We start from the raw sequence: 25,665 nt of genomic DNA, 5'->3' as shown, positions 1-25,665 counted from the left end.
GGAAACGCTCTACCTCCAGTTTGTCGAGGGAAAACAGATGGGCGTCCCATTTTCTTTTAAACTCCGAAAATGTAGTAAACAGCGAAAGCACTGAGGAAAAAAACACTGGTGTAAAGAAAGAATCCTTTTTGTACCAAAAATACAAAATAAGCAATCACATGATTTGTGGGAAAAAGGACTGACGTTTCTCATCACTCTTACCAGCTGTCTCGTATCATCTCCACACAGTCCCCGGCTACATCTGTGTGGGACTCTATGTAACCTGAAGTGACCTGCCCAGCTTTCCCAGGCAAAATCACCCCATCCTAAACAGTATCCCACTTCCACCCATCCTGCACTCTGGCCACCCAGAAGGACCTCCTTCTTGCCCTCTCCCCTTTAACTGGCTTATCATCAAAGTGCCACGTGTTCCGCTGCCTGCTTACACCCACCCTTCCCCAAGCTCACAATCGTCTACCCCTATCACTAGTGCTTTAAATGGGCCGGTACTGTCCGGTACGGAGTACCGGCACTTTTTTATTTTGAGGAAGAGAGTACCGGCACTTTTCAAGAGAAATTCAATCCCTTTCATTGGAGAGTACCGGCACTTCTCAGAAACAAGCAGGTACTCTGCCACAGAGTACTTGCACTTCTATTTTTCCATTTAAAGCTCTGCCTATAACGCACAATCCAAGGCATTTGGTCCGGGGAATTTCCCTGTTGAAATGCACTGTATTTGTGGGGCTGAATGAAGCCATGTGGAGATTTGGGCAGAAGAAAGCAAAACTAGCCAGTTGGCCAGGTTGTAATGTGCTAATGCATTTATCGTTGGTAAAGTAGAGGAAGACACATGGGAGGGAGTCTGCAAGAGTGGATTGAGAGGGCTATTATGGCAAAGTAGTCCTTCATGCAGTTTAATAGAAGCACTTGAGTGACGGCAGAAGGATACACTCAAGCAGTCAACAGCATTAGGTGAAAGGTGAATACTCCAAGGGCTGAGTCATGACCTGATTGACAGTCTCGAGACAATGGCTGAAAGAGACGGGTTGAAGAAAGCCAGCGGTTGAAAGGAGCAGAATGACAGCACGCTCAGTATGTTGTTTGCAGAAAGCTTGTTTGACAGCGGTGCTTTCAAAATCCAGACCTAAAAAGTAAGGTGACAAGGAAGAAGCCTAAGATAGAGAGCAGAGATGGAAGAAGTATGAGGCAGCTGGGGTCCTGCCAATTCATTTCACGTTAAGAAAGGCTCTGCGTTTGTGGAGATTGTGATTTTGGGACTCTGACTCGTCTTATTTTTTATTTCCCACAATGTGATGAGTTTAGAGCTAATTCCTTATAAAAATTGATGCTCTGATTTACGTGTATAATTTTTTTCACAAACTTGGTATTAATTTATCTGGTGCTTCCAAAGAAATTGTCCTTGGCGCTATAATGTTTTGTATATTGTGCAAACAGTTTAATGAACTGTATGGCATGCGGTGGTTATTTAGTTTTAATTATGCAATGTGACAATTATGTTTGATTGCTAGCTCTATTGCAAACCTAGGACTCGAACTAGAATTACAAAATATCATAGAAATCAATGTCTGTGCTCGATGTTTTCTCCATTTTTTCTTTCCATATTAATATTTTCACAAAGAACTAAATACCTCTCTGAGACCGCCTGGGGGCTTAATCGGCTCAGAAAATTCCATACAACCCTATTTTTTAGTATGCTATGGTTTATTCGTGACATACCCAGGGGTCTGTATTCCATAGCTCAAATACATTTGTACATTTTTGTGGCAATAAGGCCAGCCATCCCTAATGCCATTACAGCCTGCATGGAGAACACACCCAGACTCCCATTCCCTGGCTGAGCACTGAACCACAGTCCTCAGATCAATCTCACCCCTTTATTGCAGCGTTGTCATTGGCTCAGGGGAGCCAGGATGCTTTCTGTTCCACCCCTAGGGGAAAGACCATGAAGGAGAGACGGAGTAGAGGCACAGTGATCAGGTACTTTTTTTTTCTTTCTTTTTTACACCCCTTACCCCATCCCGCCCCATCGCCCCTGATCCGTGCCTGCCCGCCACTGCCTTCATGTGATATAGCAACTGCTACTCTGCCATTGGCCTTATCCCATTAATAATAACGTCCTGCCAAGCCATCATCAATTCGCCGGAAAGAAATCACTAATTAGCCCCTCTTTACTGAAGGTAACTAGTGAGAGTGTGCAGCTGTGCTGTGAAATGACAGGGCAGTTTAGGAGGCGCCATCTTGTACGCATACCCGACGCCAAAACACTTAATTTTCACCTATAGAATTAATTTCAGAAGCCTCCATAAGGTTGCGTCATGACCCCAGTTTGATAATGGGAAAGAGTTCATTGACCAAGAGTAATGGAGGCACCACAGGAGTAACAATATATTTTTTTAGGTCTGTCTTGATAGCGCAACTGTTGGCGAACTTCATGCAACTAAATGAAAAGGAACTTTCAAAACCAGCACTGAGAGATGGACGTTGGCTCTGCCCACATGTGGCTTATCTTGAGTGTAACAATTTGGCAGATGTTTGGTGCTTCGACTGCCAAAGAGTGATTGTATTGCATTTTTGTTTAGTCAAAAGCTTATACTTGATAGACAAGTACTGAGTTCTCTATGGTGACAAGCCAGTGATCAGAGCTATTGGCCTGATCTGTTGATTATGAAAAGTTATGACAAAGACAGTAGGTCTGACCTATTTATTGTAAAAATAATTCATTAAAACTATTAGGCATTTAAAGGTGGATTGTTATCATATGTCTGTGTTCGCTGACAGATTAAAATGTTTGCGCCTGCGGTCCTAACTTCATCAAGTTGGAACTGGCGAACATTTGTCCCACAGAGGATATAAACGATAAGCAAAGGGGAGGGGCAAGCTGAAATGCACAAATTAGAAAAGACGGCAGATACTCTAGGTTATTTTTGTACCTGGTGAAAAAGTTAGTTCATATGCTTGTGGGCGAGGGAGTGTAAATAGCTGACTGGAAGAAAAAGGAATAGAGTACACCTTTAAAAAAAATAAAACAAAATAAAAACGCCATCTATAGTGAAAAACAGATTGGCTGTAGGCATACGCTACATGTGTTGTGCTATGCTGTTGCCCTGCCTGGGTGTTGTAGAGGCATCACTAGCTTTACCTGAGTCGAGAAGTCAGATTTCATTATCCCCCCCCTTCCTCATAGCACCGGCTGTGATATCCCTCTTGTGATATTCTGACAGTGAGCGTGATTGTGTCTCTCTGACGTCAGCTCTTTTAGGACATTGTTGCACCGCCTGCTCATTGTGGTTTTGCCCACATGCATTCAGCTGGACAAGGAAACTGTAGCATCCTCAGGTCATGTTAATATGTTCCCTTTCATCCTGTACCTAGCTGCTCAGCCAGTGTGAGTGTTCCGTGTAGAATGTTAGTGTGAGTGGAATGCTTGGGTGCCTGGTGTATGAGTGTTGGAAGATGGGCTGAGCAGCTAGGAGGCTGCTCGAGGTGGGGCTCTGCATTCACTCTACTTATGGACTTAATAAACTACAAGAAACTCAACTCGGCTATGTCTACTTTGTCACCTGAACACGTGAGGCCAGCCCACTACAGAAACCTTTGCAGTTGGGACTTCAGTCATTCTTCGACACTTTCATCATTGCGGCACTATCCGATTTGGATAACATTAGCAATAGCAACCAATGAAAAATGTTTCTTTTGGATATGTGATTGGCGACTAGGGTGTTCTTCTAACTCTTCTTTATTTGGACCCTTAATCAGCCGTGCAAGCATAAACCAGAAGTAAAATCAAATCTGAACAATAAATACAAACAAAATGCCATTCTCCATACTTTTCAACCTTATATTTTTTTTTACTGTGGGTTGCTAGAAGGAAGGTTGAGAAAATTCCTTGATGGGGGCAGGGGGGAAGGTAGTGTCAGGGCTCTGTTATGCCGTCATTTCTTGAGCTCCTGAGGAGTGGCATCATCGCTAACCAATATTAGCACCTAGTATAGAATGTTGTAAGCTGGTCAGCCAATCCGAATCCTCCCTTTGGGCTGTAGCCAATGTTGTAGACCGGGCCATGCCCTTGGCTGCCAGCTTCCTACCTGCCAGCTTATTTTTTAGGTTTCTCCTGCACAGTGCTTGCGCTGTGCTGAAGAAATCTATTGTTTTTAATACAAACTTAAAAAGGACTTACATCCCACCTCCTCTCTTTCCTAGCTTCTCATTGGTTCCTGTTCATTCCACTGACCTTTTCTCCATTTCTATTAGCTGTAGAATATTTTACTGCATTTACCAATCCTTATTCCTCATCTGTTTCTCTTATGAGTTTCCCGCTGCCAAAATACTGATAACATCCACTTTGGAGGAACTATATTTTCATAAAGATTTGCCTTTTACTCATGCAGCATTTTTATATAACAATTTATCACCCGGAGTGATTAAATGATTTGCATAGGCTCACAGGATGTTGTGTGGCGCTGCCGAGACTCGAACCACGATCCCCAGCTCTCTTTGTCAGCAGCTCTGGACGCTGCACCACATCCTCTAAAACTCCTGTGTTATTTGTCAGGGCGCTCTTTCCCATTGCGGGATGATGTTTGATGAAAACACCTCTTTATTTATTACGTAGGCAAAACCGATGCATTACCATTGCTTGTTTTTCCCCCGTCTCCACGAGTGAGGAAAAGGCTCCTTTCCCGTTCCGCAGCACTGCTCCTCTGCCTCTCCTTCATAAGCCAGTATCTCTGTTGCACTGTTTGGCCCCTGCCATTCCTTCATTAATGGGTAATGTAACCCCCAACATATATTGAAAAGTTGAAACCTACACATTAAACAAACTGACATGTTTATTTTCTTCTAATGCGTGTTTGGGCTTGCATCCCTATTAGCGAAGCAAGGGAAGCGGGCTGCACAGTGTGATAGAGAGGCCATCTTGGGAAGAAAAAGAACAGGAGCTGCATTGCTTGAGGCCTGGGCAAGAGCAGTTTCTTCCCTTGAACACTGTGATCTAAATTCACCACTAGATGATGGTGCTAATAGCTTTACTGTATTTACCTGGGTGTGGTGCCCTCCCTTCATTATGTGCAGGCAATTGTAGAAAGGGTAATTAACTGCGGATTCAGACAATAACCATTAAATATCTGAGGCCACTTGCCATGTTTCGGCGGCTTACAAAACCTTTAGTGGACTTCAACTGTGCAAGGCAGCCACTCATGAGATGGACACCCACTTTGCCTTGGGGCTTCTGTCTGACATTTGTGTCCACTGTGTGATAGCCTCTTCGGCTGGTGGTTGTTTGAAGATTACTGGTACGGTGCGACAAACAGTAGCACTTAGTCAGTTGGCAGGTCTCTCTTACCACGGCTATCCAAAGGTATTTTAGTTTCACTTGTATTTGTATTTATAATGACATACTAGTCTCCCCAAGCTTTTCCTTCTTAGGAGAATTGAATACCTTGTCTGTGATTGAAATAGGCTTAAACACAGGTCCTACGTTTTTTGACTAGCCCATTTTAAGGTCTCGCCTAGGCAGCGCGCACGTGCTGCCCTAAGAGGGTCTTTAGCCATCGGTCTGCTCCTTTTCCCCACACTCGTGCTTGTGCTGGCATCCACCTTGCAGGAGTGAGCAGCGGCGCGCGTGGTAATTGACTACATATGTCTCACGCTCCCGCAAGGCGGATGCCAGCACAAGCATGAGTGCTTGTAAACAGCTGTTTGCATTTGCCTGGCGGCCCTCGCTATCCCTTGTTTACTACGTGCGTTTCCCTTGATCTTAGCACTTGATCAGAGCAGCACGCCTCACTTTATCTTTTAACATTACCTGCCATCCGCCTTTCTATTCTATTTATTTACATTGGCATCATTTGCAGGTTGGTCCCCTTGTGCTTCATGTCTTTTTTTTTTTTTTACTTTAGAACGAGGGACGCTATTAGCCCTCTGAGCAAAGCAACTCAAACCGCAGTCTGCTCAGGCAGCCATAGAGCATCTGAGAGACTGCACTGCTGTGCACTGTGCAGCACACTTCTACCCTAATGTTGAATTTTTGTTGAGACTAATTAAAAGTTTACTTGAAATCTGCCAGGTGGTACTGGGGCCAGACGAGCCAGCCAGGGCTGAGCTGTGCTCCTTGGCTGTAACACCGCGGTGGCATTCATGCGAGTCACATGACTGCAACATTGTGTCCATTTACCAAGACAGAACTTAAGTCCGCACTAGTGGGCGAGCGGACACAGTTTTGTTTCTAAGTTTAGTTTGGCAGCACGCAGCTACTTGCACCACTGCATGTGTCACCCGTGCCTCCCCTCACGTCATGATGACCCGCTACCGGACCGATTGCTGGTGGCTCGTCATCGAGGCTGTGGCTCACAGTCACTCTCAGGTCGGTAATATCCGACCTTTTTGAAAATTATATTTAATTCTATAGCATCTGCCGAAGCCTGTAACTCAATACTCTCCTCAGGCTGCGCTTTTGCCACAGCCGGTTGGGCAGAACGCCTCTTAGCTGACAGTGACTGGGACCAGCTGCTGGAGACTCGTTATAGCCGTGGTTCACAGTCACTGGAACTGTCAGGTCTCATTATCCTTCTTGCTTAATAGGTTGTCAAGTGAAGCAGCGTAGTGTTTCTTCTGTGTTGCTGGGTGCTGAATAGCACACCTTTATTGATTTTCCATGGTGAGTCTAAACAGTTAGTCCTACATCTGTGGCTGTCCCAGTTTTTGTTTCAGAATATTGGTCATCATAGGTTCTGTGTAACCCCCACGCTCCACATAGTGTTTTGTTTGTCTGCCCTTATCCAGGGCAGATTAGGCACGGATAGTCGATTGATTCCCAGGCTCAAAATGGCTCCTTGCAGGCAGGCTCCATGCCATCACATTGAGCTACGCTGCTGGCTTGTGCTCTGTTGCCTGCTCTCTCTACAATGTAAGAGCTCATTTCATGCGAAGAGATCTTGCAGCTAGCGAGTAATGTGCTGCCTGTTTTTAACTCGGGTCCATGATATGTCTCACCAAGCTCCGTTTCCATATTACTGAGACTGGTTTGTGGGGTAGGACACACATAGTGCCATATCTTGGTGTAGCAAATGACCTAGGTCTGAGACTCGGTATCCCCTTCCAAATGTAACAGTCAAAAATGCAAAAGCACCAGGAAGGTGGATGGCACAGGTATTCTTGTAAAGTTAGCAGGAAGTCCTTTGTTTGCCAAAACCAGCATACACAGATGAACCCTTGTTGACCTTCTTTATCACTTGTGTGTTATTTTTGTGGGGTACGCACACAAGAACCAATAAAGCCATTTATTATTGTCAAGCACTGTTGTGTGAGTAGTGAACTACAGCGTGCCTGGGTTGTACACAGACAGACACATCCTGCAAAGCATAGCACTGCAGCATCGCTAAAGGACCTGACCCTCAGTGTAAGGACGCGTGGGCAAAATAAATGCACATGCCATTATGTGATGTGGCCCTGTCCGAAGAGTTCCAGAGTTTGTAAAATGAGGGTGAGTGGTAAAATGTCACTGTTTGCTCACACAGCTAAAACATTACAGGAGTTGAGATTTAGGAGGCAGCTGTAATAGGAAGAAATTCATTTGCAAAATCAGGTCTCACCTACAAGAACACTATTGGCTTTGTCAATGTTTTTTTATCCATGTTGTACAGCAGTATAGCGGCTGTGCAGCATGACTGAAACTAAAAAAAAACAAGCATTGGCATAGCCAATAGGTCTCGCCTTTGGGACCTTATAAGTGTTTATCCATGCAACAGTTGATGTTGTTGCACCAAGAATATTGTGCGGCATAACTAAATACTTAGAAGGTCCCAAGGGGGAGACCTATTGACTATGCAAATGCTTGTTGTTTCTTTGTAGCTCTTGGAGTAAATATCAGTGTTGATTCCATTACAGTTAGTTCCGCTCCCTCAGTGTGCGCTTTAAAATAATTGTCTTGCATGTCTAGGGCTGCTTTTATTCTAGATTCAATCACATTCCTGTCTTGCAAAGACTTATCGCTTCTATCTTTCTTAATCATTTAACTAGGAGCTGTGTTTTAAACGGGTTGCAAACAAATTAGCCATGTTGTCGCCCTGTAACAATGCCTTTTTGTTAGTTTCTCCACTATTAACACTGGGATTTTCCCTTCATTCGTTTCCGTTTTGTAACAGAAAAATGTGACTGCTGCTCCTCCCCTTTTTCAGTTTCTTTAGGTCATCAGTTCTATCGTTAATGTATGAGTTTAACACATTGTTACAGCAAAATGTATTAATTTTTGTGGACTGTTTTTTCTGTTTGTAAATTGTGTCCGGTTGCATGGGAATGCATTATTTTTGCTAACTTCTTTTGTTTTTTCAGTTTTAAAAATTGTCTGTGCTTAATACATTGTTGCATGGAAACGTATTGTTTTTATGGTAGGTTTTTGATTTTCAGTTTTTTTAAAATGTGTCAGGCGAATGCGTTGTTGCATGGGAATGTATTATTTTTGTGGACAGTTTCTGTTTTTCAATTTTTTTAAATTGTCAGGTTAATACGTTGCTGCAGGGAAATGTATTGATTTTTGCTGGCAATTTTTGTTTTTCAGATTTTGATATGAACAGCTTTTGGCACTGGAGCCGGTTCATGGACTACCTTCAGTGCGTGTTGAGTTTTACCTTCGTGACGGGATACATCACCTACCTCTGCCTGGACTTTGTTCTCTTCGTAGAAACACTAGGCTTCCTCGCGGTCTTCACCGAGGCCATGCTGGGCATTCCACAGCTGTACCACAACCACCAAAACAGATCCACAGAAGGAATGAGGTAAGATGGGAAGGCAGAGCTACAGTATTTTGCTTTAAACTGACTAAGGTCTGGTGAAAGAGATTTCCATTCTCTTTTTCAAGACTTATATGCAAGCTTGTGAGTGGTCGGCTGGAAGTACTGGGATTCAGGGATAATCCAACCTGCTTCCTGTTCAGTTAGGTCTTCTGTATTTTTATTAAGTGAATTTCAGGAGCCTTGATGCAGTGTGCTATTACTGATTTACTAGTTTCTTTTTTGGTACAGGGCAGACATCTTTGCTCTTCATACTCATTAACCCCTTCGCTGCGGCGGCAATTCCGCCGCAGTGCTAGGGGGGAGGGGGGCCGCGCGGCGCTCCCATGCATCGACGGAACCGCTCCGTCACGAGCCTCGGGCGCGCTGTGCATGTGACGGAGCGGCTCCGTCACTGCCCCGCCCGCTCAGTGGAACGTCCAGCGCAGGCGCGAAATCAGCGCCGAGCAGGCGCCGAGCGCGCCGTGACCGAACCGCTCCGTCACCAGCACAGCGCGACCGAGGCTGGTGACGGAGCGGTTCCGTCACCAGCATGGGAGGGGTTAATAAAACCTCGAAAGGGCCTTGTGCACTCCTTGATGATAAACAAAGTGCCTTTCCAGCATCATATGTAGTTTGTTCCCTTTTTAAGTATATTGAGATTAGAGCAATGTGATTTAGGTGTTGATCCACTTGCTGTGCCACTCCCAAGGCTGCTTGCAGATAGTGAATTCTTTGCTTCTGTCAGACATTTTGCTTGGTGAACCTGCTCTCTTCACAGTCGTAACGCATCTGTTTGTAGGTGTCGTGCTTCTCCCAGCTGAAGGCGTGATTTCCCCCTGTTCCTAATCCTGTGATTGTCTGCTACCCTATTCGTCCCATTATTTGGGTCTAGTTGAGGTGAAGCCGCCAAGCTCTCTGTCTGTGCACTGCCGCAGTGTCCTCCCATGCTGCATGACATCAGTGGAAAAACCGACATATTAGTGGGGAAATGGGAGTAGCCGAAGACGTGCAGTCAGAGCAGCTCATAGTCGAGGAGGTTCATTTGCGAACAGGGGAGGTTTGAAGTCATGGGCAGTAGCGGCATCATAATAAAGCTTTCAAATAATTGCGGTGCGGATGACCTTTTTTTGTTTGTTGCAGTTTTCTTTAGGGCAAACGTGACCTGAAGGTATTGGAGCATTTTACATTAGCACCAGTTACATTACACAAGGACATATTCATTTTTTTTGTTTTTTAGGCACAGGGAGATTGTCATTTGCCCAAAATCACAGGATGTTGAGCTGACGCCGGCCTCAAACCCAGTTCCCCAGTTCAAAAGCCAGCAGCTCTGGCAGTTACACCACATCCTCTCCCCAACTAATGGCCTGATTATGAGTTGGTGTATTTTATTGCATCCAATAAAAATCAAATGCCCAGGTGTTGAGAATTGATTGGATGTGATAATTATCGCTAGTCTGACTTTCTGGGGAATAACATACTATAAATACCAGGTCTTTTTTTATGCTGTCAACCCCTTCGGCGCAGCGTAACGTGCCCTACGCTGATGACGAGCTGAGCTCGTCATGTAACGCGGGTTTTTTCAAATCACAGCGCGCAGTGGGAAAACCGCTAGCGCGCATGCGGTTAAATTTCAACAGTTGTGACCTGGCGGAATTTAACAAAGGGTGTGATCTTTAGCACACCTGGTCATATCTGAGTGCGATAAACATCACACTACTTGTAACTGCAATTCCTGTGCAAACAGTTGCTTGCGCTAACTGTACCACGCGCAAACATATCCCTTGCAGTTTGTTTCCTTTACACTGAGTTGTTTAAACTGCAGTCCCATTATTGTCAGGTGTTGCTTAGAACACTGCGAAGCTGCAAACCGTTATAACAGATCATACTTAAAACAAGGCCTATAATATTATATATTCTCTTTAAGTGTGTTGCTGTAGTAGACTTCAATGCTAAAGATAATTTATGTTTCAAGAATACACTTTTTAAAAAGATTTATGACTTTGTGACAAAATAAGGTTTTCTGGTGTGAATAAATATCTCACAAAATTTTTCTTTATATTAAATCAAGTTAATCCGGATTCTGGACTACTGTTTAGGGTGTCTTTCTACCTTTCGATCTTTTTGTCTTCCTTTTCCTGTAGATTATTCTAACGACTGCTTTCAATCAGGAAAACAAATTACTGTGTTCATTTGCATCTTTTGCAACAGGAACGCAGTAAATCACTCCTAATCCTGCTGTAATTACCTTGCAGGCAGATCAATATTCCTAATTAGATAAACTCTTGGAATAGGTTACTTAAGTTTGTGCTAGATCATTGTAAGTCTTGTATGTATTTCAAGCAGGTAATACCTCTTGGCCTGAGGGTGGATCTACATACCAGCAATGTAACCAGTCTGTGTGTTTGCCGCTCACACACTGCATGGATGACTGGTCAGTCTGGGTGGATACCCGCATGCGGCAGGCTGAGGAGTGAGCTCCTTCGGTCCATCTCATGCTGCATCTTTACCCTTGTCTGACAAGGTTATTAGAGCATCTAATAGAAATATGGGCAAAGAGGGTTCTGGATTTGTGTGCCAATGACCTATACATTGTTTAAAAAAACAAGGGAAACCCAATAAGCAATTGGTCAGGGACCTTGGGTGCGTATATATTTCTAAAGACAGGAGTCCCTAGACACTTTAAAGATACTAAAGGTAATAAATATAGACTAAATAGGTTCAATTAGATTGGTAGCGTGCCTCAGGATCTATCAAGTTGTGCAAAGGAAAAATACGTCGGGATAACTGAGTTGGACTTCCTCGATGGGAATGCGGCCAGGCGAGTCGCAGTGCAGCAATGGCAAGCGGCGGCTGACTTCACTATGGAAGACAGAGTGTGGTCCTGGCGAAAAGTGGCTTGAGACACACGGTCAGTGTCTCAAGCCACTTTTAGTCAGGACCACACCGTATGGACACAACCCGAGAGAACCTTGGTCTTCCATAGTGAAGTCAGCCGCCGCTTGCCATTGCTGCAATGCGACTCGCCTGGCCGGATTCCCATCGAGGAAGTCCAACTCAGCTATCCCGACGTATTTTTCCTTCGGATAGATCGATAGATCCTGAAGCATGCTACTAATCTAATTGGGCCTAGCAACCTCGCCCTGCCGTTGCCCATATACCGGCGCTAACTCGCAACAATTGCTGAATGTACTCGGACATGAATAATGTATTGTCCTGAGCTAATTGTACACAGGCATGATTAACATAATATCCTGACGATGATCCCTCTATCTTGTTCCAGGGATCGAAATGCCGTCGACAATTTGTACACCATATGCATGTAATACAGTGTGTAGCCTATTCTGCAATGGTGTTTCTACGTTATTCAAGTCTGCTATATTCTGTTTTACAGATTCGTTTTCCTTGCCTGAGCCATTTCCCTAATTGTTGTTTGTCAAATTGTGGTAGTAAGACGCTGGCTGTGTCCCACTTGAATTTTGTATGAATTTGTTTCTATGTACCTCTTGAATATTAAATTCTGTCCGGCTGGACAAAGAATATAGTACCTATTTAGTCTATATTTATTACCTTTAGTATCTGTAAAGTGTCTAGGGACCCCTGTCTTTAGAAATTAAATAACCTATACATGACAGTGATGGCATTACACCTGTTTCACAATGTGCAGTTCTCCAATGCAATGAACTGCTCTGCGTTGTCTGTGGCGTAAAGTGCGATGTGCTAGTGCAGTGCACCGTGCAGTGCTTAGTTTGTAAAAGAATAAGTGCAGGGGCCCAACGTTTTTCATAAAAGCCTATCCCTGGCTCTCTCAAATGCTGGGGCTGCTGATTACCAACGCCATCTAGTCTTGATTCCACCTTCTGCCTCTTGCTTCAGCCACCTGCACTTCCCATTTTTTAGGTCTCGCCTGTCGATGCGCATGCGCATCGAGCAAGCGAGACTATAGGGGCTCATCCAGACTTTATCTAACTTGCAAGGAATCGTGGCGATTCCTTGCAGTGCCCGTGACTTTTAAGCTCAATGCGCATGTGCATTGAGCTTAAAAGCGCGTGCACAGCCGCCCGCATTCCTCCGACACCTTTTGAAGTGAAGCTTAGCTTCACTTCAAAGGCCCGGCTTCTTCACACCCACATGCCGCTCTGCCCCGCTCCGCCCCCTCCCCTGAGTCATCCTGCCTGCCCAGACTTCTCCTCCCCCCCTCCGACGTTCCCCCCGCCCCCTCCCGCCACGCAATGCCGAGCTTGTTTTCTTTCTACCCCTTTCCCTAGTCTTTCTCTCGCTTTCCTTGTCTCACGCATCTCTCTCAATGTGTACCTCGTTACATCTATCCATGTCTCTCCCGCTCTCTTCCCATTTGTTCATATGTTGTCATCTGCCAATCTTTCTCCCTACCTCTTCATTCGTTTTCCGTACATTTAGCCCTCAAACCAAATTCCTGTCTACTCGTGCCACCTGCTTTTTATCTGTCAACCTCTCGCCCCACCTCTAGCTCGCTTTCTTCTTCTGTTTACCCCCTCCGTCCCCGTCTCTCTCCATCCGTCAACCCTCCCTCACCCGACCCTCCCTGCCCTCTCTATCCCTTCCGTGGCTTCCTTTCGCAGTTAATGATTGCGGTATTTTCCGCACCTTGGTTAGCCTCTGCTCCTGCTGTGTCTCTTACTGTGTGGATGCAGCTGTAATTATTCTCCAGGTTCACATCCCTCGAGACCTCTGGGTAAAAGTGCTGCCTATAAATAAATATTCGATGTCTCTGCAGCCCCTCTCCTTCCCGCTATACGCTTTGCAGGTTTCTCGCCGTCTCTCCGGATCTCTTTATCACATTCCGGTCCCTCTCCATATTGCTGCGTATTTTGTCCCTTCTGCCTTGCTCTGTCTTTTGTTCACCTTCTTCTCTCTTTTTGTTGGCTCTCTCTCTCCCCCTCCCCAGCCGCCAGCACCTCCCCTCTCTCTCCCTGCAGTTTCACGGCCACCAGGCTCACATTTCTCCTCCCCCCTCCCCAGCCGCCAGCACCTCCCCTCTCTCCCTGCAGTTTCACAGACTTTCACGGCCGCAGGTTGTCTCGTTTTTTTTGTGTTTTTTTTACTTTAAACACAACCCCGGGCTTGTTGTTGTTTTACCTCTGTGACCTGCTCCTAAATGGACAGTGCACGTTATGTATTTATTTAAACAACGCCTTCTGGTGGCATAGTTCACAACCTCGAGTAGACTGCACTGAGTGCAGTGAAGTGCACTGAAGGGTCGTGGACCGTGAACAAGCTGTTGTGCCATCCGGCGCTTCCCATGAGTGCGTCACGTGACCGTTGACGGGCAGCTTTCCTTTTAGATTGGCTTACTTTCTAGGATTAGACACCAGCAACTACATATGCTTATAGCAGTGGTTTGATTTTCTTCCCATTTAGGTCATATGTTTCTTCTTTCTTAGAAGTTTATACTGTCCTAAGACCTGGGAGGAGCTCGCATCCTTAACAGTCCTGGTTTAGCTTCGGACTCTATTTGCGAGGTTAAAGCACGGAATCGAAGCGTACATTTTGGTTTAGCGAGGGATTGTATTCCTTCAGTCTCCTTACACTGCCACAGATGATTCACATGAGAATTGACCTGTCTGTAAGAGGACACTTCTGAACACCTGTGTATATCTCTCTGCCCTGTCTCTCTCTCCCCTTATGACCTCCATGCTTGTTCCCCTCTCACTCACTATCTCGCTCCACTGCCCTGTGTCTCTCTCTGCCCTTGTTTCCCCCTTCCCTGTCTCTCTCTCCCCTTCTGACCTCCATGAGTTTCTCTCTCTGCCCTAGTTTCCTTCTCTCTCTCGCTCGCTCCCCTTCTAATCCTTGTGTGTGTGTCGCTCTGCCCTGGTATCCATTTCCCCCTCTCTCTCGACCCCCTTCTGACTTCCAGCGGTGTCTCTTTCCCTCTACCCTGGTTTCCTTCTCCCCTTCTCTATCTCGTTCCACTTCTGACCCCTTGTGTATATCTCCCTCCGCTGCCCTGGTTTCCATCTCACCCTCTATTCCACTCCACTTCTATGTGTGTGTACCTCGCTCTCCTCTAGGTTCCGTCTCCCCTCCCTCAATGCCTCACCCCTGTGTGTCACTCTCTTCCTTGTTTCCGTCTCCCCTCGCTCGGCCTTGACGACTGACACCCCGTGTGTCACTCTCCCCCTCTGCCTGGTTTCCGTCTCCCCCACCCCGATCTCTTCCTACACTTCTTCACTTTGCTTGAGAAACATACAACCTTTTTATCCTTTTAGGCTGTTGTTTGCATTTGCTTAAAACAAAGCATTCTCTGTGGAACTTTTGCTTGTGTTATACTGATTTTAACGTTATTGTATATTTTTATTTTCACTGTTGCATACGCTTTTTTTTTTTAACTAATGAAACCAAGACCTTTCGCGTCAGTTGTTCACTTATTTGCATCTCATTGATGCTGGGAACGAAGAGATTAGTACCGCAGGCAGCAGCAGTGCAAGCTTTTATTTTAAAAAAAATTAAGCCATTTGTATTTGTTATATGAATACATCTAAGTCACGTACATACAAAACATGGTGCATTACAAATGCTATAGGTGTCACATTTGAAAAAGTTAAAAGTATTGGCATTGTAAATGACACAGCTATTTTTCTATTTTCAAGACCAACACAAAGTCATTTACAAAACCAATAGCTCCAACTTTTCTAATGCGAGACCTATTGCATTTCCAATGCTTGTTTTAAATTCACTCTTGTAGAACGTTTTTTTCCTGTTATTTAGGTCTCGCCTACAGACTGCCGTCATTGTTGTTGGAGACCTCATGTTACCAGCATAGTACAACATACCTACAGAGTGTGGGCGTTTGGTGAGCCCACTTCAGCTATGGACTGTAGACATTTTTTTTTTTTTTTTTTAAGTTTTATATAGCAGAACTCGACCCATAGGTATTGGAGCGCTTTACATGAGCACCAGTTGTGTTACAGACTGACACATTCATTTTGTTAGACACAGGGACATTAAGTTTGCCCAGAATCACAGGATGTTGAGCGTCGCTACCGAGACTCGAACCCGGTACCCCACATTCAAGGACAACAGCTCTAGCCTTTAGGCCACAACCTGTCCTGAATTGCCTCTGCCTGGTCGGGCTCTCTTTACATCTGTGACATTTCGTGGAAGTTTACATGGAACTGTAGCGCCCTTTGTAGCCTCTCCACTGTGGCGCTCCTGTTCCCTCTTTGCAGGATGTCTGCATGTGCCCGTCTTGTGTCAACAAAGAATCCCCTCTCGTGATCACTTTGAAGTGACTGCATATTTTTATGCAAAAATGAACTAACTGTGAAATCTCAAAATTGAACTTTGCTGTTCAATCTTGAGATTTCACAGCTCGTTTTTCTTTACCGCAGCGAGCATCTTGTGTAGCTGCCCCCTACTTTACAGAGAGTTTTTAGACAAAACAGTTTGGTAACTACAGGTGTAGAGCGTTTTCATGAGAAATTCCATTCAGAAAAGGTACAAGACATACAGTTCTAGATTCAGAGTTGACTGCTTGAGAATTCCGTCTTAGAGCTGCCAAGCAAGAAAGTGAGGCTGAACACACCAGAAGCTGCATGGCCTGCATGACATTGGTGAACACGGGCAAACAAAATGGCACCGGCTATCTCGTTAATGGTACACGTCAACAGCCTTTCACCAGTACTGTGAGCAAGAACCCTTGTGCTTCTAGCTTTGCCAGTGTTTGTTTGATTATGTCACAAGCATCGTGAAGGGAAAACGATTCCAAAATGACTGGCAAGCATCCACACACCTCCTGTGGCCTTCTTGCAATAGAATTGGTATTCCTAGTTTTGTTTAGGATGAAAATAAGAAACCCAGTTACAAGATGGCTGGCTACTGTATCATGTATATACCACGGTGATGAAATTCAACAAGCACTGGCAGATCCAAAACCTAGATCATCATCTGGATGAGAACATTGGTAAAGCCAATGGGCTGCCAACTAAATAAGAAAGGCAAACGTATTGATTTTTGCCAATGCTTGCTCCTTTCATCACTGTTTTTCTGTCTTTCCGTTCCCCTGTCTCTTTTCTGACTTTCACCCTTTTGTTCTGGGTCAAAATAAGATGAGTAGAAATATGTTGCGTTCCTGAAAAAGTGAGTCCCGGTGCCAGTGCTTAATTTGTAAATAAATAAGTGCCAGTGCTAAAAGGTATGGTTCAGGTGGCCACTGAAGCTTGCACTGCCAACTGAATCTGCCATAGCGCCTCATGCCAGCATAAATAAACACTCCCTACTAAACATCACAGTCCCATAAATGTGACTGGGAAATTCCCGGTCAACCAAAAATAGTAAGAACGCCCTAGCATTAGATAAATGTGTATATAGTTGTTAAAGTTACATCGTGGTGGGCTGTGATAAGTAAGTGCTGGTGCCCAGGACTAGAAGCCATCGGCTCAAATTAAGCACTTGGTGCCCCTTACCTGGAACTATTGGCACAAGATTAACCCATGTCAACAAGTAACCAACTGGTCCCAGAAGGCCAGTTCGCCATAATACAGGGGTTAGTGACATTACAAAAAACTTTGACACCACAGGGTTGAGCCATTGTTCCACACGTATGCCCTGAGCTGCAACCAGTTTGTTGGTGAGGATTTTAGGTAAAGGTTAAAAGTGTAAACAGGGGCGTCAGTCTCATTGGTTTCTCTTCTTGCTGCTCGCTTCACCGCGCCTTAGACCAGGGGTTGCAATGACATGGCCAGGGGGGTATCAGATGGTGCGGAGAATGTAGCCACTTCTAATCGTGGCTGTCCCTAATTGATTCTGAGTTCATAGATCTAATGAATTGACCACATTTAAATTGGCAATGCAGTGTTAGTTGGTTTTGAAAGTCGAGTGGCTCTGTTCTGGTCCTTTCAGGTTAAAGCCCGTCACAGGATCATACAGAACGTTCATGATCATTTCCCGACTTGCATGGGGGCAACGTAGTGTCTGGTCTGTCCAGGTATCCAGTTGTTCGTGTGTCTGAAATGTGTTTCTCGTGTGTGTTGTAAGTGAACAAGTTTTAACCCTTTATTTGCTAAAACCATAGGTTTTATGAGGTTTTAAGTTCCCATTCTGAATATTTAAATATATATTGGGATTCAATAACGAGTCAAAATTATTAGCGGTTTGCACATTTGCTTTCCCCTCTATTTGACATGTTTAGGCAGCTTGTCCTAAAGACAGCCGTTGTATGGCTGAACCTAGGTGCTTGAGTCAGAGTTGCTAGGCTAGCTGCATTATTCTGCAGCACCTGCAGTTGTTTAAGGAGAGAGAAAGGTTGTCCTCTGTACGTCCTTGTATGCATGAAAGCCTTCATTCAGTTAAGGCAAAGTGACCATGTTTCGTTTTTCAGAGGTGACGTAGGTCAAAAGCCTCCACACTTTTTTAGGTGGAAGGTGCAAATTACATACACCCGTGAATATTTGTCTGTCCTTTTGAAGATGACCCTGAATCTTCTCGCCCGGGTTCTTCACTGCATTTAGGGTGTCAGGGGACAGACCCACAAGTTCAGAGCAGAGGTGCGAAAGCCAGAGACCCTCACTGCTGCCAGTCACCAAAATGTCTGTTTGATTTGAGTTTAGCTTCAACCAGCTGCTGCCCTCTGCTCCCTGACCTCCAACATGCACTTAAAGAAGGTCATGGCGCGTGCCCCAGTTTCCCAGAGTCACAGGGATCTGTGTAAGTGTGAAGCATCAAAAGATGCAACAGGGCATGTTCAAAAGATGTGGCAACAGTGCACGCCCCTTGGGAACTCCACAAGCGATAGAACTGATCTTAGAAGTAAATGGGAGTGAGAGTAACATAGGCAGGACTGGCCATTCTGGCACCCTGATCCCTGTGGTCCGCAGACTAGGAGACTGCTTTCAGAGCTGGATCAGCTGCCAAGACTCAACCATGATAGCCACAACTAGTGGCAACCTTTTGCAGTGTGAGGATGGTTTTAACATTTTTGCCTAGTATTGGTTTTCAATCCGGCCCGACAATCATCCTCTGGGTGCGTTTCTTAAAATTCCCAGCACTATATAAGAGCTTGGATCGTCACCAGTGGGTCTTGGGTATGGCCACCATAATGGGTGAGTTTGTTAATTACCGCAACCTAGCCACGTGATCTCAAGCAACTGTTAAGTTCTGAGGCTGAATTAATCCCGCCTAAATATACCTTTAATAGATTGGGCTATGAGTCGCGAATCGACTACATCATGGTCTCAACCAGGGACTGGGGGAAAGTGAAAGCTTTTGGTGTAATCCCCAGACTCGATAGTGACCACAATTTGCTTTCATTAAAATATGAGCTACTAGGCCCACAAATAGTCAAGGTTGATGAAAATTCCGCACCCCAGGTGGACCTTGCACTATCCAGCAATAGGCGCAGAATAAAATGGGCTAAACTGCTGGAAAACCAAAGCAACATCGGGAGACTTTATGCATCAGTCGTCCCCGCCTTGGAAAAAGTTGAGCGCTGCATGCACCACACAGTTAGTGAATCAGAATCCGATCCCACGGGTAATCCTGTGGTATCTAATTCCTCCCTATATAACCCGGCACAAATGATCGAACTTGGCACCATTCATTCTGAGTTATGCACTAACCTTGCAGAGGTGCTGAACCCAGTGGCCAGGTTAAATAAGTTCAAGCAGAAAAGAGCCACCTGGTTCAATGCTTTCTGCGGGGCAGCAAAAGCTGCACTGATGAAATCACTTAAAGCGCGAGACACTATTAGTGTAATTAGGGAGAAACGATTAGCCTATAAATTAGCCCTCCGTACTGCCAAAGTAGATTGGGATGAGGAGAATTGGACCAAAATGACAGCTGCCCTTGCATGCCGAGATGCACGGACTTTCTGGCAGATCGTCAGGCATGGCTCAGCTGAACCACTTGCAGCAGTAGAGGCCAATATAGCACCCTCTGTCTGGGAGGAACATTTTAAAAATCTATACAAATCACATAGTAGTGACCAGGTGATGACCCTTCCTGTAGATGTGTCGTATTCCTCCAATGACAGTGTAGCCGACATGGACGGATTTAGCATGGAGGAGATTACCACGGCAATTACGTCCCTGGCTGCTGGAAAGGCGCCGGGCCTTGACAGGCTCCCAGGCGACCTTTATAAACATGAACCAAGGATATGGGCTCCCTATCTCAGGGTGTTATTTAACTCGATCCTGAAAGGCATGCCAATCCCTCCGACTTGGCCGGGGGCAGAGATAGTCCCCATCTTTAAGAAGGGATCGCCTCTGCTCCCGGCCAACTATAGGCCAATAAGTTTGATTGACGTGTCTCAAAAACTTTTTGCAAAGCCACTGTTAAATCGCTTACACGAGTGGATCAGGGATTTTAATATCCTGAGCCCCTTCCAGGCAGGTTTTGTAGAAAAGTCAGCCCATATCGCACCCGATGCCCAGGCTGCTGGTGCAGGGCGACTCTTCGTTTCCATCTTGAATAATTACCAAATAAAGAGACGGGCGCTGGAGGCAGGAAAACAAGAACAGAGTTTATTACTCCAGAGGAGAGCATGTCATTTGGGACGCTCGCATAGTGTCTTCGGGAGGTGCTCTAACAAGTTTCTCTGAGGCTTCGTCTTTTATACACAGGTTTATGACACACACATATCCTCCATTACAATCAGGACATTGTAAAGTACAAAGATATTCCAACACGTGGCTACAGTAGGGGCCCTTATCCTCCATACAATAGGAGGGGGCTGTCATGCAGCTGAGTGTGCTGTTGATTCCGTTGGAATGTGTGCTCCTGATCGAATCTCAGGGGGTGGGGTGGTCATGATCAATAGTGGCTCCTTTCAAGAGAGGCGAGTGCATACAGTAGTGGGCAATAAACTGCATCCTCGGGCTAAGGGATGACCAGCGGTCCGTGCAAACAATTAGGTTCAGAGGAAGAGGTCATCAAAGGAGGGGTATTCATGGAGGGACAGGAGGTGTTGGTCAGGCGCGGGGTGTGATTCTCAGAGACAGAGTCATACGGGAGGGGAGGGCTCGTGACTTGTGCATGTGATAGCGGGGGCGGTCAGGGTGCATGGGGGAAGCTTGCAGGGTCAGGGAAGGGGCGCTGGTGATCGATCGCAAACTGGGAGACCATGATACCTAAAATGGCTATTGTGTACGTGTGTGCATGGGTCTATGCTAGCGGGATAACACAGTCAGTGTTTTAGCGATATTAGTTCTGCTTACAACAAGGGGTACAGTGAACACAAATGAACGCCGCTTATGTATATATATAATGCCAATTTCAACAGTCGCCGCTTTTAAACATAGCTAGTACATTTGTGTTTACTCCAACTGATGGAGTGTACATATAGTCATGTGGGGCCAATGAAATAACGTTCGTCGAATGCTAGCAAATTGCGTGTAGCCATATGCAGTCGATACAATTGGCGGAATACGGTACATATGAATTTACATTCGCTGCGTTATTCATAGGTCGGCATAACACGTAGTCGAGGGCAATCAGGAAAAACCGTTCCGACATATTGTAGACTCAGGTTCTGACTTTCTTTTCAATTACATCAACATATAGTAAAAAGTGCTATATGAGACCTTTGGACTTAAGTGACCAAAAACATTTTGAAAGCAACAAGAATTGAGAGAGAAAGTTCAGGAAGGGGGGGTCTTAGTGAAAATGTCTTTTTCAACGACGAACCACTACTGGTAGACTCTGTTAGTCCGTTTTTCTTTTTGTTGGCGCTTTTGAGCACCGGCGGTGGAGCTATAAGTCCAGCTCGGAATCATCCTTACGCGTTGCAGGGTGCGATCAGTCCTCTGCTGTTAGATCACAGTCCTGTTTCCTAACTCATTTTCTTAGGGGTGCCTCATGCTGGGCACCTGCGTGTCTTTCTTTTTCCGTGGCAAAATCCCAGTCCATAGTCAAAGTTTATATGAAAGAGTTTGTTGAATAATCGAGGGAAGAGAGGGCGGAGTGGGGCCAGATCTTTGAACATACCAAGGGACCAAGGGAGCAAAAGACTACGAGCAGGCGAGCCCAACAGTCGGACTCAAAAGGGGACGGGGGACTTCAGGCACGAGTGGGTCAGCGAGTCGAGGGCTTCAAGGCAGCCCTTCATTCCTCCATCTGCTGAGTTTGAACGTTATGCCTCGTCCCGCGTCTCATTGCTCTGCGGCTCCACCTTTGGTTGTGGTCACACGTGTTCCATGATCTGTGGCCAGGCTGTGCGTCACGTCCAGCTCCTCTCCTCCGGTAATTGGATCTTTGAATGGGTAGAAAACAAGTTTTAGAAAAACTGGCAGGAGAAGACATTTATACATCTCAATTCCGTCCCCAATCCTATGTAGGTGGGGAATAAGTTCATCGGTCACAGTCAGAAGTCGTCATTTATGGAGTCTGTAGGAGTGCATTGCTTATGGAATTCATAACTCTGTTCGGTGCTCATTCGTGACGTACGTGGAGAGAAATTGGACCTTTATACACAGTGTATTATATCAAACTCAAAATCGAGTCCTTTATGTAGAGACTCGCCCTTCCCTTTAACCCAAGCATCGACAATCTTACATCTCCCTTCGGGGTCGGCTGACTCTTGTAAGTGGGGCGTTATCGTCATGAAGAAGGGGGAGGGGGTGGACGTAAAACATGGCTTTCCTGGGAAATGACCGTTAATCAAGGTCGTCAATTACGTTTCGTGGGTAGCTGACATGAAGCTGGGGTTAATCTGGGGAAAGGGGACGGTTTGGACAGGGAGCCGGGGTCGATCGGGAGAAGTGGGGTATTCTGGACATCCACATTTAAGTGCAGGGGGGTGGGACAATCGGGGCATTGGGGATCGTATTCCTACCGAGCTTGAGAAACAGAAGGCCATTGACGTTATAGTTCCCTTAGAAAAAACCAGATTAGGGGACATCCGTCGTCATACCTGTCCTTTCCTTTATTACCAACTCGGGTTTTATTGTTTTGCAGAAAGGAGAGGTAGTAATATGGCAAGTCACAATTGTTTTGGTCAATTTTGCTGAACACCTTTGTGTTCGAGGAAAATCCAATAATGTTTTTGTGCCGGAGAGGCACAACGTCATTATACACGAATCTTTTTACCTTTTTCTTCTCTTTTAACCGTCGGTTGCCCTTACTGGTGGCTTTGATTGTACACACTTATGCCTTGGGCAATTGGTCATGAACTAACCTGGTCGGGCCAATGCTCACGGTGGTTTATTCGAGTCATTTTTAGCAAATGCGTTTCCAGGCTGGGACAACAGTTGGTGTCAATTGGAGAACAATGGGGCAGCTTGAAGCTACATGTCTAGGAGGGTGCGAAGAAGGATGCAGTAGATTTTAAATGTACCTCACCTCAAAATATTCCTTAACCTTCCCCATTCAATTAATTGTGGGATGCTTATTCATTAGCGCACGTCATTTTAGTTGTACTATTCGGGGTGCCAAGCGAAGTTATATTTTGTGGTTTTCCCTTCAGGCTGCCCTCCCAGGCGCTAAGTTCAGGGACAGAAAATAGTCATGGTTTGCTAGTTGCGGTTAGGTACCATAATCAAACCCTTTTTCCCGTCTCTTCGTCCGTTAGATCACCGTTTTCATACACTGGTCGATATTCCGATGCGACCTGCAGAGAGAGGGAAAAAGAAGGGGCAGGGGCTACATGGATAGACACATTTAGCGTGCATAAACCCAGAAAGGCTTTTACTTACTGCATACTCGGCCTATCTCCACGGGATGCAGTCCCTGCCAACTGGGCGTTCAAGCCCGGGTGGACCGTTAGTGTGACTCTTTTTATACAGGTAGCACATAAAGTATAGGCTAAACACCAGGATCTTTAGTGGTTGGTTTTTGGCTGTACAAAAAGGAAAAGCGCACACAACGAAAACTTGGACCCTTCATTTTTGCAATATTTCTCCGTACTATATATTTTTTAATCCTTCAAACAGTGGTCATTTATTCGAAATTTACCAATTCACACGTGACAACTATGTTTGCTTTTTCCAAAAATCTTTAATAAGAATGTCGGTGCATAAATATGGGCCTACAACCCCGTGGGCCGGCCACGGAGCAGGCTGGAACTGTAGATGCGGGGATACTTTATTAGTAAAAACTTTAGTGGAGTCAGTGGTCGTTTATTTCATAATAAAAGTGCGAAAAGCGCAATAAATCATGTCGAGACTTCAGTGTGAGCGAGTGTCATAAGTGTTGGGCTTCCAACTTTCAATAATCATGATGTGCGAAACTTGAACAACAATTCATTGTCCGAATGTTCAATCAATACCCATCTGATGTCAATTTACCGTCTGAACACATAATCAGTACCCATCCAATATCAATTCATTGTCCGAACCTATAACCAGTACCCATCCCATATCAATTCATTTCCCGAACTGACAGTACACATCCTGAATCCATTAATTGTCCGAACACGTAATCAGTACACATCCTATATCAATTCATGTGGTTAAGAAAACCTCCATACATATCTCATGACACCAGGGCTGAACAATCGGGGTACAACAAGGAGTTGAAAGTTTCATTTGCATCGGCGCCATTTTGGGTGCAGTCAGGCAGAACCAGGCATAGTCTAAATGTCTACTAACTCGTGGTTGGCCCAGAGCTTCTTTTGGCAGTCCAAAAGTTCCGTTAAAGGGTAAAAGAAGGGATCGGTGGCCTGAACCATCAATCAAAAGGGGAGGGAGGCAACAATGTTCCTACCGGGTCATACTGTGCTTTCACCGGAACTGATCCGAACTGTGGTCTGCAGGATTCTAGTCATTCAAACTGAGGCTGGCGACAGCATGGAAGCGTCGACGTCCTGCGGCTACATTTCCATTGTTTCGTGGGCAATCATGGCAGTCATTCCCCATCGGGGGTATCTGCGGGGGTCAGGGACTCCCGTGGCTCCTCTAGAATCTTCAAGGTTGCGGAGAACTATGGTGGTGGAGTCAACAAGTGACCGGGCCATTCCTTCATGCTGGGCCCGCTCTTGCCAGGTCGATCGCCATTTTGAAAGTTCGGCAGCTACCGGCGATCGCGGGGTCAAATGAGCGGACGGGCTCCACCCTGCCGGGCGAGGCGTCGCAGCATCGCCACAGTGGAAGAACCCTTTTCCGGGCGCCTGGAGCGCTGAGGGTGCAGCTGGGAAGCCTCCACCTGGGGAGGCGGGAGAGGCTTGTACGCACCGCCTCTCCCTCCCAGTGCACCCCACGGCGTCTCGCTTGACATTTGTTATGGCCGGACCAGGCGATGAGGACGAGGGGGGGGGTTGGAGGCATGTGCAAGACATCCCCCCCCCCCCAGTGTTGTTGCGGCCATTACGGAAGAGAAGAGAAATGTCCCGTCCGTCTTCGGGCCGGGCCTCTGGTTAATGGCGGCCAGACGCTCCTTGCCATGACTGGGAGAGAGAGAGGGACAACCTGCGACTCTCCAGTGTTACCGCCACCGCGGCCGGATCCCGTCGGCCTCGGCCTCTGGTTGATGGTGGCCGGACAGGGAGAGGGAGGGGAGGGTCGAGGACACGGACATTCCCTCCCCTGCAACTCTCCAGGGTGGTCGTAGCAATCCCCCTGGCCGGGTCCCATTGGCCTCGGCCTCTCCTCCGGCTACACCCTACGTGATGATCTCCTGTCGACGGTTGGCAGCAGGACCCGCCCTATATGTGTTGTTTCCGGCTGGGCGTAGCCGCAACCCTGTTGCACTTTGGAAGTTTCCAGAATTGGGGCGGATGTCTGCTGACTTGTATCTTTCCCAGTTTTGCCGTTATTTGGGCGTGGCAGGCGGTGGGACAGACATGTTTGGGGCAGTGTGGGGCAGTGAAGCCTCGTTGCCTTGTGACCGTTGCAATGTCACGCTTGGTTTCTCTTACTGTTTTCAGGTTTCTTATTATGGACTTTTTCTAACGTTTCTTGTTTCTAGGACAGTCATAGGTTTTATCATT

The 25,665-nt window shown here is 46.0% G+C and overlaps 1 protein-coding gene across 2 annotated transcripts in view; it reads left to right on the top strand.

The window, feature by feature from the left end:
* The window catches only part of SLC66A2 (solute carrier family 66 member 2), a 432,790-nt gene that overhangs the window by 223,591 nt on the left and 183,534 nt on the right, over positions 1-25,665 (top strand). For both annotated transcript variants that reach the window (XM_078687577.1, XM_078687576.1), the window contains one exon: positions 8,555-8,771. In XM_078687577.1, coding sequence (XP_078543703.1) covers positions 8,555-8,771 — 217 coding nt within the window. The remainder of the gene's footprint in view (positions 1-8,554; positions 8,772-25,665) is intronic.

Source organism: Lissotriton helveticus, chromosome 4_1, assembly GCF_964261635.1.
Source record: "Lissotriton helveticus chromosome 4_1, aLisHel1.1, whole genome shotgun sequence".
Classification (NCBI taxonomy): Eukaryota; Metazoa; Chordata; class Amphibia; order Caudata; family Salamandridae; genus Lissotriton; species Lissotriton helveticus.
Note: the sequence above shows the minus strand (reverse complement) of the source record. Positions and strands in the feature narration are given on the sequence as shown.